This window comes from Artibeus jamaicensis, unplaced genomic scaffold (assembly GCF_021234435.1).
Source record: "Artibeus jamaicensis isolate MK-2021 breed Jamaican fruit bat unplaced genomic scaffold, CSHL_Jam_final contig_447, whole genome shotgun sequence".
In the NCBI taxonomy this organism is placed as follows: Eukaryota; Metazoa; Chordata; class Mammalia; order Chiroptera; family Phyllostomidae; genus Artibeus; species Artibeus jamaicensis.
This window is the reverse complement of record NW_026521834.1, coordinates 3,799,056-3,816,355: the sequence shown is the minus strand read 5'-3', so window position 1 is coordinate 3,816,355 and position 17,300 is coordinate 3,799,056. Positions and strand designations below refer to the sequence as shown.

Here is a 17,300-nt window from a genome sequence, read left to right as displayed (position 1 = left end):
GTTTACCAAGTTGTCTTATAAACTCATTTGAAATACAACTTTCCAACTGGTGGAGGCTGAAGTTGTGTAATTGGCAAGTTAAAATTCCCTTGACCATTTGGCTATGCAATGTCCTTTTCTGTTTTAAATTCCTGTACTTTGGAGGCATTAGAACTGCTCTTCGTTTATCACTAGATGGCTTTGTAAGAGGCAGTACTAGCAGTTAGAATAATAAGTTACTGTTTTTTTAGCACTATTTTGTGCTTGGGCATTTGTTTGGCTTTTTATCACTGGCAGAAAGGATGATAGAAATTAAGGGATTTATTTGCACTTGTGGATAAAAAATCAGGCATGGAGTCCCAGTCCTGGCTTGCATGTCTTAGCTGTTTTCAACAAGGATCTGGTTGGGAAAAAAAACAGAAGGTTGAGGTGTATATTTCTATTGAGTAGGTTTGGGAGGCTAGAATCAGAAATCTGTGGTTTGTGGCTGTATGAAGAATTGTGTGATTTTTGCTGTTATCTTGTTAGTGTGAAAGTGTTGGGTGTAGCTTCATGCTCTCTCATCATTGTTAATTCCACAGTATGAATTACTTTATAATCTCTTTTCGTGTTTTCATGGTAGCAAGCTCAAGTTCCCTTTTTAATTTAAAATGAAATTCAAATCCACCCTTAAAATATCCACAGGTACACTGGGAATTGTGTATTGGGGGCAAATGTTCTCATTCACAAGCACAATTTCACTGGTTGTTTCTTGTTTTCTTTTCTTTTTTGTTTCAGGACTTGATTTCATTGGGGTTGAGGGGTCAAATTATCCCCGAAAATTTGAGACTGCTCCTGGTATGATACATCCAGGCGCCTAACTGCCCCGGATATTTTTATAGATTTTTATGAACTGAAATATCTGTGGATATGTCATTTTTGTCTTTCTGCTTTTCCTTTCTCTGCCTTTTCCTTCTGTATTTTCTGTCCATTTTTGTTTCTTAAAAACTTTATTTAATGAATATTTAACATTTACATTGACTGCTTTCTTCTGCTGGTGGAATGGAAACCCTAATCTGTTGTTCTGAGCATTTGTACTCTTTCTGTTCCTTAGTTCTTCCTTAATATAGTTCTCTTAGTCATTTTCATACATCCTACATAAGAAAATATCAATTAGGAATCTACATTCTTTTCTATCCCAGATGTAATTGCCGTAGTGCAGAAAATAAAATTCTTGCTTTGAGAGATTGCTTCTTCATAGTAGATAACTTCTTAGGACACTCAGAGCTTAGGTGGTATCACTAGAATGGGAGAGGAAAATGTGGTTTGTAATTTGTTTAAACTGAGATTGGATTACTGTTTGATTTGGAGAGCATTGTCATTAGTAAACTGGAATTTCTCTGGTGCAATTTTAACAGTGTCCTGGGGAGGGCATTACAATGAACATATTTTTGTCTAGGAAATAGAATTTTTCACTATTAAATGTTTAGAAGAATTTCAGATGTGTTTTTGTACGTGTTAGAAGAGTTCTCTTCAGTGACAATGAAATACCTGAATGCCAGATTTCCATTTTTGTGGGAAGTTTTCTCTATTTTAAAGAACTTTTAAGTTATTCAATATGTCAGTATGTACTGTTGTTCTAGAGAAGTGTATTTTGTCCCTTCTACAGACAGGTTTTTATTTCTTATCGTGGTCTTTTGGTCAAAAGGAAGAATCCTGGTTCTCATGGAAAAACTCACCCATATTTCTTCAAGTGCAGTTGGCTTTTCTGAGGATATATGTATACATGAAGCAAAACAAGGGGAATGTGGAAGGTAGTTTGATTGCTTATGGATCTCTCCTGTAGGAAAAGTGAGAAACTTTGTTATTATCAACATGAAGAATGTGTACATCCCCATTGTCTGCATTGTGCCCTCAGCAGGTCTGATTTCACATTCTCTATGATTGGAATTAGGATAATATTACGCATATTTGATTTTTTCAGTCTTATCCAGTGTATTCTGAAAAGAGCAGATCCATAGGGATTCCTTATAAACCAGTAAGATTTATAAACTTCTGAGTATGCATTTTTAAATAGTTCCAATAGTAGATAAGTTGTCAGTGCTCTCACAATGGATTTCAGCCTGCCTTCTTCACTGCCCTTTCATTGCCATGTGGGCAACAATTTGTGTTCTTCTCTCACTGCTGCTTTTTCTCTTCAGACTGGCCCCATTATTGTCTTATGCCAGATAAATAAATGGGATTTTGTTGGTTTAAATTGGCTGCTGCCATTTCACTGAATTACTGAGTTCACAGGGTCGTGTGTCTTAAAAGATCACCCGGAACAGTGGATTTGTTGGGGTCTTAAGCTCTCTCAGGTTTTCTCACTCTCACTCTCTTTGCTGTCCAGCCATGTAACAAAAACTGAAAGTAGCTGTGAAATCATAAACTTACTAAAACCATGGTGTTCTAAGGTTTGCCTTTTTAAATAGTCTTCCTCCCTCTGAAGCCCAAGAATCCCTTCTGATTACTAAATTTTGGTTACACTTTTGGCTGCCAAAATTGTTAATACATTAGTGTTTTCTGCACAGGCTTTGTACTGGCACTTAAAATCACTATCTTTCCTTTATTCCCAGGTGCGTGGAGGACTGCAACAGAGGAGTGGGGAACTGAAGATTGGAATGAAGATGTAGGTATTTCCAGGTCTTTTTTCTTTAGTGCCTTCTATCCCTAAGTGGTGTTTAGGGATAGAAAATGGGTATGTTTCTACCCCTCGAAATTCATCCTTAAGATTCTGACCCAAAACTTTTACATCCAAAATAGTGTTCTGAGCCAGAACATTTCACATATGTTATATGAAGGAGACTGGGCATGAACAGGACTCTGTGGAACCAGACTATGGAAAGGGCAAGTGCACTTGTGTAAGTCCAAATATATGATTGTTGGATTTGTCCGAGGAAGAGATGGTGGTTGGGTAGGGCACTGGAAATGGAGTTAGGCAGGTAGCGCATTAACAGCTGCTGGTGGCACATGACTCTACTTGGAACAATTTGCTATTTAGTTCACATTTGAGCCTTGGTGTATGATCCTATAATTGGCTTGGAGGTGGGTACAAAGAGAGAGTTAAAGTGCCAAGTCTGCAAGTGTATAATCTGGCTGGCCCTGGAACCCTTTTAAGTTACTTGAAGCTCAATTACTTTAAGCGTAATTGAGATGAACATGTAGTAGAATTTGCTATTTCCCAGCTTTACTCAAGTTGGAAACCTATGGATGGGTGGCATAAGGTGGCACATAAACAAGCTTTATGAATTCACTGGAGTAGAACCCGAGTAAAAGAATTTTGCTAAATCCTGGTCACCGTCAAGCTTTTGCTGTTAAAAGTTTTTAGTGATCATGGATGAATTTTCGTTTTAACATTTTTTAACGTACTTATATGTTCAGGCAAGACAGCTTTTATGGTAAGAGGAAACGATACGTCAAACTGTTTTGGTTGTTAGGGCTGAGTTTTAAAAATTTCAGGTGCATCAGCATTAGGGTGGTTATTTTCTATTGTAGCTGAGCTAGACTGCCTTGTGAATATTTTCTAAGGTTTGGCTTATCTGCTTAAGCAACTTTCAGAGAATGATATATTTGCGGAAATGGATCCCTGTTTTCAGAGGAGAGATTTTATTCAAAAAGCCAAAACAAAACCAAATTAGCTTTTAAATAGTATAAGGAATTATTTCCTGTAAATGCTTTCCTGATCTGAGTTTCTTATGGTGGAGAGATTAGGTGTAATAAAGTCAGTATGAAGGCTAAAAATGCATATGTTTGAAATGATCCTTGAAAAGACCTTAACTCACCAGCACTTGGCCCTGACTGCTTAGAAGCCAAGAATTAACTTACTTTATTTGTCTTCATCTTGGCTGTCATTTTAATTTCTTTGAGAGGAGCAGAAGTATGGTTTGGGTAGAGGTGAGAGCGGGGAACTGTAATGGGAAAATATAATGGGGGTTTTTTTTGGTTTACTATCTAGTATGTACGTTCACCTTCCTGTAAGTTTAGTGTGCACATTATGTGACTATATTTGGGGTTTTTTTTATTCTACTCTCTTGATAAAATCATTGAACATATATGTAAGGGGCTTCAAAGTCAATCCATTCAGGGTTCTTCAGAGTAGTTTCCTCTTTAAAGGGTTGTTGTTTTTGTTTTTGTTTTTTATAATTTCCCCATGCTTATGTCAGGATTCTGACTATAACCTACCTAACACCAGGAGTGACTAATTTCTCTGTTTTCCAGCTTTCTGAGACCAAGATCTTCACTGCCTCTAATGTGTCTTCAGTGCCTCTGCCTGCAGAGAATGTGACAATCACTGCTGGTCAGAGGCAAGTGTGTGCTAAAATTCATTATTTTTCCCCAAAGGGATCTGTGGAGACAGCTCTAAGGAAGAGTGGCACTGAGCCTTTACAAGCTCCCTTGGTGTTGGTAGTAATGAAAACTAAACCAGATCAGGTTTCTCTTTAGTTGTTGATTGGTAGATTTTTAAGAGTTGATACTAGTTAATCTACTGAATGGAAGGAAGTCCATGTATTACAATTGTAAAATGGATTCTCCCCCAAACAGCCATTTAATTGCATAGATAGGCATCAGAGGCATTGGTTAAAACTTAACATGCTATAATTTGTCTTGTACAAAAAAACTAAAAGTGGAAATGTTTTAGTTTATTTCTGAATTTGCAGAACTGTTCAGCAGTTTCTCAGTTGCTTTATAATTATGATCTTTGGCATTGAGCCCGCTGTGTATAGTGATCATTTCTTTCCTGTAGGATCTGGCTAACGAACTTTTAACAGCATGACCCTAGGTATTGGGGTCACTGGAGCGGACACGCTCATCAGAGAATTCTTTTATTCCCCGAAAGTCTCTTGGATTGTTTCTAGACCTTCGTATGATAGCTGCTGTAAAGAGAAGTGTCAATAGGAATGTATGTTAGGGACATCATTACTGGTGGTAATATATTGTTTTTCTTCCTGACACCAATACCTTTTTTCTTCCTGACACCAATACCTTTTTTTTCCACACCAATTCTGAAGTTCTTTGACACTAACTATCCAGAGTTAGCACAGACCCAAGTTGACGTCATAGTCCCATAAAACTGCCCTTGCTTCAGAGGTCAGGTTGCAAGTGGATGTCCAGGCTACCCATACTTCTTCCCAACTGACTACAAATTTAGAGTGTTCCCATAGCTCCCTCCTCAGGCTCTATAATTTCCTAGAATAATTCACAGTAGTCAGGAAAGAGTTTTTCTTGCCATTACTGGTTTATTATAACCTGTACTCAGGAATAGTCTGATGGAAGAGATGCATAGGGCTGGGTGCAGGGGTGGGGTACAAAGCTTCCTTGCCCTCTCAGCACATTGCTTGTGTTCACCTACCCAGAGCTCACTGTATCTCATTGTTCAAGGGTTTTTATCAGTTTCTAACATAGACATGATTGTTTAAGTTACTGGGGTCCCTCCCTAGAAGTGGGTGGAAAATAGTTGGACTAAAAGTACTAATCTTCTCATCACATTATTGGTGTTTCTGGTCACCAGATCCTGTTTTGAAGCTCTGTGGGAGACCCCACCCTAAGTAAACCTCATAGTTGGTCTCTAAAGTAACAAAAGACCACTATCACTCAGTTAACTTTTTAAGGGTTTTAGGAGCTCTGTCAAGAACTGGGGGAAAGCCCTAACTGGTGTGGCTCAGTGGATTGAGTGTGGGCCTATGAACCAAAGGATTGTGGTTGGATTCCTAGTCAGGGCACATGCCTGGGTTACAGGCCAGTTCCCAGCAGGGGATGCACAAGAGGCACCCATACATTGATGTTTCTCTCCCTCTTTCCTTCCCTTCCCCCCTAAAGATAAACAAATAAAATCTTTTTTAAAAACTTGCGGGAAAACAAAAATATACATATTTTTGATGATACCATATATAATTTGAAAGTTTACAAATGTTGGGGGGGGATTGCCCCGAACCTTTCTTGTTCCAAAGCCACTTGAAGATGCCAGCATTCTAATACATGGTTTCACATATGAGAAATTGGTAACAGCAGGTATTCAGCATTAAAAAATCATGGATAAAAATTACTTTTCTCCTAGCTTTTGAGCTGCTTTGTTAAAACTAACACTTGTCATTTTATTAATTTTACTAAAATAAAATTTCAATCCCTGGCTTGTGTGGCTCAATGGATTGTGTGTCAGCCTGTGTACAAAAGGTTGCTGGTTCGATTCCTGGTTAGGGCACATTCATAGGTTGTGGGCCAGGTCCCCAGTTGGGGGCATGTGAGAGGCGATTGATTGATGTTTCTCTCATACATCAAAGTTTCTCTCCCTTCTCTCTCTAAAAATACATACATAAAATATTTAGATAACATTACTGTGGTTGGCAACATCATTAGAACATCAGTAGGTAGTATAGTGGCTCTTAATGCCAGTTACTTTTGGTAAATTAAGCATTTCAGTCAGGATTTTGTGTTTCTGGCATGTGACTTCATTTTAATCAAACTATAATCTGAGTTCAGTGTTGGGGAATACTGTAATGTCAGTCTTACTCATCAAGATCTTCTCGCCTCTCTCCACTAGAATTGACCTCGCTGTTCTGTTGGGAAAGACACCATCTTCAATGGAGAATGATTCATCTAATCTGGATCCATCTCAGGCTCCTTCTCTTGCCCAGCCTCTGGTGTTTAGTAACTCGAAGCAGAGTACCATATCACAGCCTGCTTCAGGAAACACATTTTCTCATCACAATATGGTAAGTAGGAAACATGGTGTATTCTGTCAAACTCTACCCATACATGTAATAATTCCTTCCAGGGACAAGTTTTGGTCAGGGTACAGCATCTTATTTTGTCCTCCAAAGCAGCCCTGGATTTAGAGATACTGAAGTGGGTAGTTAGGGATAGCTCTAGGAGAGGACTTAGCTGCAGACATACTGAACCTTAGGAAAATGAGTTAACAGAATTGAATACTCATTGTTTACTGTTCTCAAAGAGAAAATCAATGACAACAAATTTTAATCGTTTTGTAGTCCTAATTAAACCTTGATGGGAATTGTAGCAATTTCCTATTCTTGATTAGCAGAATTGCTATGTATATTTATTTAAACCAGACATTTTTGGACTAGGTTTCAATAAAACCTAAAAGAGTCTTTCTGAATCTGTCAACTTAATAGCTGTTTCTCCCTTATTCTGTAAGTGGGGGAAAGAGTAATTGCTCTACAGATGATGTATTGTACTTAAAACCTATATAGTTCTACTAACCAGTGTCACCAAAATAAATTTAATTAAAAAAATTTTTGCCCTGGCTGGTGTGGCTCAGTGGATTAAATGCTGACCTGTGAACCAAAAGGTTGCAGGTTCGATTCCCAGTCAGGGCACATGCCTGGGTTGTGGGTCAGGTCTCCAGCTAGGAGCATGCTAGAGGCATCTGATCAATGTATCTCTTGTATGTCAGTGTTTCTCTCCCTCTCTTTAAAAAGAAATAAATAGGGGACTTCCGCCAAGACGGAGGCGTAGGTGAAAGCACTGTGCCTTCTTGCACAACCAAGTTTAACGATAACAACAAAGTTTTAGTAAAACAAATACGCAGTCATAACACAGAAAATTAAAATACTGAAGTCCGACAACAAGGAACCCTTCAGCTAGGCGGATAAGAGGGATGGAGCCAGCGGCTGGCGGAGTGGGGTTGCGCAGGAAAACTCGGCCAGACTGCCCCAGGCGCGGGGTCGGTGATTGGTGGATCCCAGGCATGGGGCTGCGATGGGCAGACCAGTGAGGGCGCAAGGCAGCAGGCTGACCGAGGTCACACATTCGCGCACAAATAAACTAGCGAAGGAGTGAGCAGTGAGACAGACCACGCAGGCCCCAGCGGTGGGAAGCATCAGAGGGGACCTCTATTGTCCCGCTCTGATCCCGCCCCCACATACAGCGTCACAAACCAGCGATCTGGGTCGCCCCACCATGGTGAACAACTAAGGCTCCCCTCCTCATACATAACAGGCATGAACAGACCAAAACATGGCTCAAGAAGAACTCAGAGCCCCAGAGCCCATAACCCTAAGCGACGAAGAAATAGCCAAACTTTCAGAGGCACAGTTCAAAACACCTGGTGATCAGGATGCTCACTGAACTGGTTGATTTTAGTCACAAATTAGAGGAACATATGAAGGCTAAACTAATTGAAAGGAAGGGAAATGCACAGGAAATAAATGGTGATGGAAAGGAAACTGGGATTCAAATCAAGGGAGTGGACCAGAAGGAAGAAAAAAATGACCAAACAAAAATATGAAAAAACAAGAATTCCAAAAAATGAGCCCTGGCTGGTGTAGCTCAGTGGATTGAGCGCAGGCCTGCGAACCACACGATCTCGGTTCGATTCCCAGTCAGGGCACATGCCTGGGTTGCAGGCCAGTTCCCGTCAGGGGACATATGAGAGGCAACCATACATTGATATTTCTCTCCCTCTCTCCTTCCCTTCCCCTCTAAAGATAAATAAACAAAATCTTTAAAAAAAAAACTTAAAAAAAAATTCCAAAAAATGAGAGGCTTAGGAACCTCCAGGACATCTTTAAATGCTCCAGCATCTGAATTATAGGGGTACCGGAAGGGGAAGTGGAACAGCCACAAGTGCAAAACTTCTTTGAACAAATAATAAAGAACTTCCCCAACCTGGCAAAGGCAATAGACTTCCAGGAAATCCAGGAAGCTCAGAGAGTCCCAAAGAAGGTGGACCCAAGAAGGAACACACCAAGGCACATCATCATTACATTAGCCAAGATTAAAATGAAAGAATCCTAGAAGCAGCAAGAGCTAAGGGGACAGTCACCAACAGAGGAGTTCCCATCAGACTGTCAGCTGATTTCTCCAAAGAGACGTTACAATCAAGAAGGGGCTGGAAAGAAGTATTCCAAGTCATGAAATCCAAAGACCTACAGCCAAGATTGCTCTATCCAGCAAAGCTTTCATTTAGAATGGAAGGGCAGATAAAGTGCTTCTCAGATAAGATCTAATGCAAGGAGTTCATCATCCCAAGCCCTTACTTATTATATGAAATGTTAAAGGAACTTACCTAAGAAAAAGAAGATAAAAAATATGAGCAGTGGAGGAACAAACTCACAGATATTAACAGCTACACCTAAAACAAAAGCAAACCAATAGGACAGCTAGATCAGGAGCAGAACCATAGAAATGAAGATCACATGGAGAGCAACAGGGGAGTTGGAGGAGGAGAAGGGGGGAGAAGGTACAGAAAATAAGTAGCATAGATGGTAGGTAGAAAACAGATAGGGGGGAAGGCAAGAATAGTATGGGAAATATAGAATCTAAAGAACTTGAGACGTGGTTATAAAGGGGGGGAGTGGTGGGGGAGGGGGTGTGCAGGGTGGAGGGGAATGAAGGGGGGAATAGAACAATTGTAATGGCATAATCAAAATTTAAAAACAAAAATAAAAAAATCTTTTTTAAAATTGTGTTTAGTGCTTGCTCTGCCTATCTTATAGGGCCTTAGGAAGGTAATGGATAAGAGCTATGCAAATATGATGATAGTAGTCTTATTTACTAATAAGTTCAAACACTGCTCTGGCTGGGTTGCTCGGTTGGAGTATTATTTCTAAAGGCAAAGGCTGTGGGTTTGAACCCCAGTCAGGGCACAAACAAGGATCAACCAATGAATGTCTGTAAATAAGTAGAACAACAAATCAGTGTTTCTCTTTCTCTTTCTCAAATCAATAAATAAAATGAAATAACCTGGAACACTTATGGCACGTGTCTTGTTGATTGAGAACATTTTTTTAAATGAAAAGTTAACTATGGCAAAGGAATCATTTAAACTAAACAGGTAGTGCTTGACCAATTTTATTATAATCAGTAAATATTAAATACTGCTTTCTTTTTTTTTCCTTTGCTTTTTCTTCCTGTCTCTGTTTTTTGTTGTTGTTGTTGTTTTTGTATGTGTGTGTGTTTTTTTTTGGTGTAGGGATGCTATAGATTTAAGAGAAAAAATAAGCATGTGCATATAATATTATTTTTTTCAGTAATAGGATTATAGTAATTATTTTAACTAGAAAACTGCTGAGCTACAGTCTAATCCAGAATTGTCAGTTTTTAACTGTTGTCTTAATTTTTTTCTTATAATAATTAATTTGGTGGTTGATGTTTTGCCATAAGTGAAAGGTGGCAGGTGAGAAAAAGTAGAAGAGAGATGAAATGGAAAGGAATGTGGGATTAAAAAGAAAGGAGAGAAACAAAATGGGACAAAGGCCTTCAGGTCGGTTAAACAAAGATCAGGAAATAACTACCAACCTCTTGAGGCACATGACTGGAAAATGTGGTTAAGGGCTCTGGTCTTTCTTTTTTTCTTTTTAAGATTTTATTTATTTTTTTAGAGAGAGGGGAAGGGAAAGAGAAAGAGGGAGAAATGCATCAGTGTGTGCTTGTCTCTGGTGTGCCCTATATGGGAACCTGGCCCACATCCCAGGCATGTGCCTTTGACTGGAAATTGAACCTGTGACCTTTTGTTTCACAGTTTAGTGCTCAACACACTGAGTCACAGCAGCCAGGGCTGTATCTCTTAAATTGCTTTTTTAAACTTTTCAGCATACTTTTACCCACCCTAACATTCTGTTTAATGTGTGTTTCATGATATGTTAAACTAAACATGTTTTTTCTGTTCTTTTTTATTTTCTGTATTACTCGCTATGGTATTTAGTTTCTTTTCTATTGAGAATAAATGTTAGAGGATTAATTTCTCTTAATATATAATAGGTGTTAATAATATAGAAGTCTCCTATTACCATGTATAGTATGTGTAAGTAATTTTCTATGCATTTATTGTAATGCTTTGTATTTGCAGAATATTTGGTAATCATAGCTGTGTGAGATCATCTCTGCCACAATCCCATACTTTCAACTGGACTTCTGATGGTCGTTTGTTTATATAATCTTAGACTATAGATTGAAGTAGGGGGAAAAATGTCTTAACCTTGTGTTGGACAAACTGGTTCTGTATAAGAAGCATTGCTTAGTCATGATGGTGATGGTGGTATGGTTAAATTAGAATTTAAGGAAAATGAGATTAAATCTCCTTGGAGGTTTCTTAGGGTAGTCAGGGTCACATGGTTTATCTTCTGGAGTAGGTTGATAATTTTGCTCAGTAGTAGGGAATGGGGAGACTCTCCCCGAAACACAAAGATTAAATTTTGCTTTGTTATCATGGTTATAGTATAGAATTTGATACAGAGAAGACAATCACACCATTGACTCATTATTTGATTGTCTAGTGCAGAAGTTGGGATAGCCCCTAAAGTTGGTTTTGCTTCTATGTTAGTTATTAGCAGTGTTGAAATGAAGCTCCAGTTAGCTGTTTTTGTTTCTTTTCGCTGTGTAGTGACCTAAGAACAAGGACCTAAATGGCTAAAATGAAATTTTATATGAACTTCACATTAATAATCAATTATTGATTGATTTAAAACTTTAAAAGGGAAAAATATCCTTTAGTCTTTAGATCTTTGTCCCTGAGATGGAAGGAAGAAGTAGTCCTGAGGGCTAAAGGTATAAATTTTAATACTTCTCATTTCTGTTGTGTGCCATGCACATAATACATGCTTTACATATGTTATTTGTTTAATCTTCCTACAACTTTACAAGGTACTACTTTTATTTCTACATTCAGATGAAGAAAATGAGGTTCAGGAAAATTATTCTCCCACAATTACATTGCCAGAGTTTGAATCTAAACAGTAACTCCAGAGTTTGTGTTCTAAATGGACTATTCTGTGTACTCATTCTGGTGACAGTCTTTACTTGTCTCATTTATACTAACTCTCACCCTGGATAACTGTCTTTTTGAATAGCTGAATAACGTTGTTGGTTGTAGATTTCTCTAATCTCTGTATTGATTTGCAGGTGAGCATGCTAGGAAAAGGATTTGGTGATGTTGGTGAAGCGAAAGGTGGCAGCACCACAGGCTCCCAGTTCTTGGAGCAATTCAAGACCGCTCAGGCCCTGGCTCAGTTGGCAGCTCAGCATTCTCAATCTGGAACCACCACCACCTCCTCTTGGGACATGGGCTCCACCACACAGTCCCCATCGCTGGTGCAGTATGGTGAGAAAGATGGAAAGTGAAGTGAATTCTCTAAGCATTGGAGCATTACTGTTGAGAGGCTGCCAGGAGTAGAGGGTAGAGAATGTGTTCTGAAGTAAGGAAAAGAGCAGCCAACTAGCTAGTTTTCCACAGCGATTTTTCCTAGTCAGATGGGCTGACTTCAGAAAGCTGGGGGAATAATAATAAAAAGTCGTGGCTGTAAATTTCTTTCATTAGATTTAATCATATGTTATAGGTATAGTCTACTGTTGACTTGGGAACTTTTTGGATTTCTGTAGATTTACCTTGACCAATTAAAATAGCATATTCTTTCCTACCCTGACAGATACGGCTCTTGGTTGGGCAGCATCCTACAAAGCAAAAGGTTGCCAGTTCAGTTCCTAGTCAGGGCACATAACTGGATTGAGGGTTGGGTCCCCAAATGGGGCATGTACTAGAGGCAACTGATCAATGTTTCTCTCCTCTCTTTCTCTCTCCCTTCCCTTGTCTCTAAAAATAAATAAAATCTTTTTTAAAAGGTGAAAAATAACCACAGAAGAAAAATGTATCTGTTTTTTCAAATAACTTTATTTATTTTTAGAGAGGGGAAGGGAGGGAGAGAAACATTAATGTGTGGTTGCCTCTCACGCACACGCGCCCCCTACCCGGGGACCCAACCTGAAACCCAGGCATGTGCCCTGATTAGGAATCGAACCAGTGACTGTTGGGTTCATAGGCCCACACTCAGTCCACTGAGCTACACCAGCCAGGGCTAGAATAGAAGAAAATTCTTAAGAAGAGAACATTATATTCCCTTTGGAAAGGTTCATGCTCTTGGTCATTTTAGGACTTTATACACTAAACAGGGGCAGTTCCTGGATTACACAGCCAGGGTAATAGAGTTTATTCAATTAGGCTCCTAGGCTCTACATAAGAATAAATAGGATCCAATGATTTTTCACCTACAGAAATGAGATTATGTCATTAAAAGGATCTGTTTTATGAGGCTCTGATTCCTGAGGCCCTAGTTTATGGCTCTAGATCAGGATGATAGCATATTTTTGAGGTTCACTAGTATCTCCTGGGTTTCCTCATGCAGATTTGAAGAACCCAAATGATTCAACAGTGCACAGCCCCTTTACAAAGCGCCAGGCTTTTACCCCATCTTCAACCATGATGGAGGTGTTTCTTCAGGAGAAGCCACCGGCAGTGGCTACCTCTACAGCAGCACCTCCACCACCCTCTTCTCCTCTGCCAAGCAAATCCACCTCGGCTCCACAAATGTCTCCTGGGTCTTCTGACAACCAGTCCTCTAGCCCTCAGCCAGCTCAGCAAAAACTGAAACAGCAGAAGAAAAAAGCCTCCTTGACTTCTAAGGTATTTGAAATTATAGATAGATACTTTCTTAGGGGAAGGGGGTGCCTGATTTGGGAATTGAGATGGTAAGAGTATAATTTAGAAAATTGAAGCTAAAGTTTATTAGTTTTAGAATAAGGTCACACTAAACCATTGTTTTCTCCTCTCTTCAGATTCCTGCTCTGGCTGTGGAGATGCCTGGTTCAGCAGATATCTCAGGGCTAAACCTACAGTTTGGGGCACTGCAGTTTGGGTCAGAGCCTGTCCTTTCTGATTATGAGTCCACTCCCACCACGAGCGCCTCTTCAAGCCAGGCTCCAAATAGTCTCTATACCAGCACGGCCAGGTAGAGAAAACGTCAGTCATTAGGCTTCTTTTATTAGGCTTTTGGCACTTTTTTAAGTCTCTTGCTGGTTCTTTGAACTCTGGGGATGCCAAGTCTCTAGCTAGTGTAGCATTTGTTGAACACTTTAGAATACTGTTTCTAGGATTATCTATAACTAAGCAGGTAGAAATATACCATATTTTGTTGTGTATAATGCACTCCTGCGTATAATGTGCAACCACATTTTTGACCCAAACTTTCAGAGGGAAAAAACTTCCATTTTAATTTTTTATTTATATATATTTAGAAACAAAACCAAGTATTGTATTGCAGAGTATTTTATGTGCAGATATTATTATTGCTTTCTAGAGTTCTACTTTTAATGTATAAGCATCAATAAAAGAATTTTTTCTTTTTTAAACCTTTTTATTTTATTTATTTTTAATTTTTATTTAGTTATTTAAAGAATTTTTTAAAAGACTTTATCTTTAGAAGGGAAGGAAAGGAAAGAGGGAGAGAAATATCAGTGTATGGTTGCCTCTTGTGCATCCCCTGCTGGGAACTGGCCTGCAACCCAGGCATGTGCCCTGACTGGGAATTGAACCGCAATCGCCTGGTTCGTAGGCACACGCTCAATCCACTGAGCTATACCAGCCAGAACAAGAAAAGAATTTTTAAAAATTTATATAGATGTAGAATTAGCACTACCCATATATAATGTGCATCCTCATTTTTCCCTGAAAAATTTGGGCACAAAAAGTGCACATTATACAGGGCAAAATACCATACTTCTTGGGTACTTCTAGAGTAGCCAGACATAGTTTTTGTAGATAGGTACAGCACTTCTAATGGAAAGTACCTTGAAATCTGCCACAGCTAAAAATGCTTTTGACGCTTTTAGTCCTTTAGCTTGGGACTTAGGCCTATGAAATGTGTAACTTTGAACTCCTAGGAAGGAGATAGCATTGATATACAACGTCTGTCCAGAAAGTATCAAGCCATGCGATATGAAAAAGAGACATTATTGAGTAAAATACAAGAAATGTGCATAGGACAAACACGCCTCAGCCCCCTTCAAAGTAGGTACCTTAGGTCCTCAAACAGTTCTCCCAATCATCATCAGCTGCCCTGTAATACTTTTTGAGTCTCATCAATGGCCTGAATCTCTTCCTTTTCAAAAGTGATTTTAGTTTTGGGAAAAGCCAGAAGTCACAGGAAGACAAATGTGGGCTGTAGGGGGTGCTGAGTCACTGGGTGATTTGATAGTTTGCCAAAAACTGCACAAGACATGATGCATGAGTGGGTACTTTATAGTGAAGAAGCTGCCAATCACCAGTTGCCCATAGGTGTAGTCTTCTTTTTTTTTAGTATTTTTTTAAAGATTTTTATTTATCTTTAGAGGGGAAGGGAAGGAGAGAGGAGGAGAAACATCAATGTATGGTTGCCTTTTGTTCATCCCCTGCTGGGAACTGGCCTGCAATTTAGGCATGTGCCCTGACTGGGAATTGAACCTCGATTGTCTGGTTCGCAGGCCTGTGCTCAATCCACTGAGCTACACCAGCCAGGGCTAGCTGTAGTCTTCTGAATCATCCCAGTAGTTTCTACGAAGGAATGTTCAAGCTTAAATGCAAAAGTTAATGCAGATTCATTGTTCTACTCCCTCAGTCATTTTTAATGTGACGGCCACTCAGTACACATGCTCACTCAAGGGCATCTACTGCCCCCACTGACTAGTACAGTGAAGTCGTCATTGTTCATGCATGTGCACGTGCATGTGCATTCCAGTCCACTCTCCTTGGCTACCAGGTTACATTGATATCTTGAAAACCATTCTTATTATATTAATAATGATTGCTCTTTTTCTGGACAGACCTTGTATTACACAGATTAAAAGGAACCTTTACAGTAGAAACTTTGCTACCTCATCTTAAGCTATCAGGGAGGGCCATCTGAGGCAGTAGAAAATACTGAAAGAATTTCAGGGAACTGCGCTATTTTTCTCAATCCTTAGAATTTAAAAATACAGATGACTTAATGCATGAGAATATTTTTAAAGTCCTGTCAGTTCTATCAGGAACCTTATCTGCCCATTTAGTGGGGTTTTTGAGAGAGTTAGTGTTACTTAAAATGCATAAGGCAAAAGATGACATTCTCATGCTAAGGGTTCATGTTATGAAGGGACCAAGAGTTTTTTCCTCTTCCTCTAGGATTTGGGAAGAATTTTTTAAAAGATTTTCTTTATTTATTTGTTGAGAGAGGGGAAGGGAGGGAAAAAGAAACCTCAGCGTGTGGTTGCCTCTCGCACACTCCCTACTGGGGACCTGGCCCACAACCCAGGCATGTGCCCTGACTGGGAATCAAAACAAGCAACACTTGGTTTGTAGACCAGTTCTCAATCTACTGAGCCACACAGGCCAGGGCAAGAGTTGAAAATGTTTTTAAGCTCCATTCTTAATTCCGATACGTGGCTGGCTCTATACAATATGAAAATGCCTTCTGTTGTTAAGAGAAAATGGTGATAGTTTCTTTGTTGCTGGAAATTTTGTTTTTGATTATAATGAACTTTAGTAGTAGATATCCACCTTTTTTTTTTTAGTATCAGTTGTTCTGCCTTATTTCGTTTCTCTGAGAGTTTCCTTCTTCGTTACCCACAGTGAATCTTCATCCACAATTTCATCTAACCAGAGTCAGGAGTCCGGTTATCAGAGTGGCCCAATTCAGTCGACAACCTATACCTCCCAAAACAATGCTCAGGGCCCTCTATATGAACAGAGATCCACACAGACTCGGCGGTACCCCAGCTCCATCTCTTCATCACCCCAAAAGGACCTGACTCAGGCAAAGGTAGTGGCTTCACAAGCCCCTGGGCATTGGTCAGGAGATAGTGGGCAAAGTCCCTTTCATACCGGCATTTTATTTCTTGACAAATGTTGTGAAGACATCTCAGAAGTGCTGATTGAGAAGCTGGAAACATTTCTGTGGTTGATGAAATTTAAAAAGTTATTTTTTAGCAAGCTCGGAGACTCAGAACCAGAAAACTATTCTCTTTGCACTAAAGATTCGTTCTCTCTAGTAGAATCAGTCTCAAGTGCTTCGTTTTCTCTTTCTGGAAGATCTGATTGCTAAAGTTCTGAGTGCATATCAGTAGACCTCACCTTGCTATGTCTTGGCTTGGTGAGGGAGATAGTATATGCCAGAGGTGAGGGGGAGTGACTATCAGATGCAGCCAGAAAAACAGGTGACTTGGCTGAACTGTTTTAACCTGCATCCTCCCCCACAGATCACTAGATTTGGGCCTTTTCCTATATCTCTTTTGGGTTTAGGATCTATTGGTAGTTTGGGGTTGCTTTCTGTTGCTTTTGGTCATACTAGGTTGGCATTTCTTTTTAATTTTTGTTTAGCTAGTTTATGTTAATCCTTTGGTTAATTTACAGAATTTCTGTGGTTAGCAAGCTAAGTCAATCAATGCTAATTTGATCTGTTCCCTTGAGTTTGTGTCTTCTCTGTTTTTTGTATCAGAATGGCTTCAGTTCTGTGCAGGCCACGCAGTTACAGACCACGCAATCTGTTGAAGGTGAGTGTTCT

General features: G+C 39.5%; 1 protein-coding gene across 8 annotated transcripts in view; it reads left to right on the top strand.

Moving 5' to 3' along the window:
- Positions 1 to 17,300, top strand: part of UBAP2L (ubiquitin associated protein 2 like) — a 52,440-nt gene that overhangs the window by 21,250 nt on the left and 13,890 nt on the right. For 4 of the 8 annotated variants that reach the window (XM_037162409.2, XM_037162410.2, XM_053666264.1 and 1 more), the window contains 9 exons: positions 757 to 816; positions 2,574 to 2,626; positions 4,216 to 4,301; positions 6,536 to 6,707; positions 11,857 to 12,055; positions 13,134 to 13,411; positions 13,564 to 13,736; positions 16,370 to 16,559; positions 17,235 to 17,289. In XM_037162409.2, coding sequence (XP_037018304.1) covers positions 757 to 816; positions 2,574 to 2,626; positions 4,216 to 4,301; positions 6,536 to 6,707; positions 11,857 to 12,055; positions 13,134 to 13,411; positions 13,564 to 13,736; positions 16,370 to 16,559; positions 17,235 to 17,289 — 1,266 coding nt within the window. The remainder of the gene's footprint in view (positions 1 to 756; positions 817 to 2,573; positions 2,627 to 4,215; positions 4,302 to 6,535; positions 6,708 to 11,856; positions 12,056 to 13,133; positions 13,412 to 13,563; positions 13,737 to 16,369; positions 16,560 to 17,234; positions 17,290 to 17,300) is intronic. The other 4 variants (XM_053666267.1, XM_053666266.1, XM_053666265.1 and 1 more) reach the window with 1 other exon arrangement.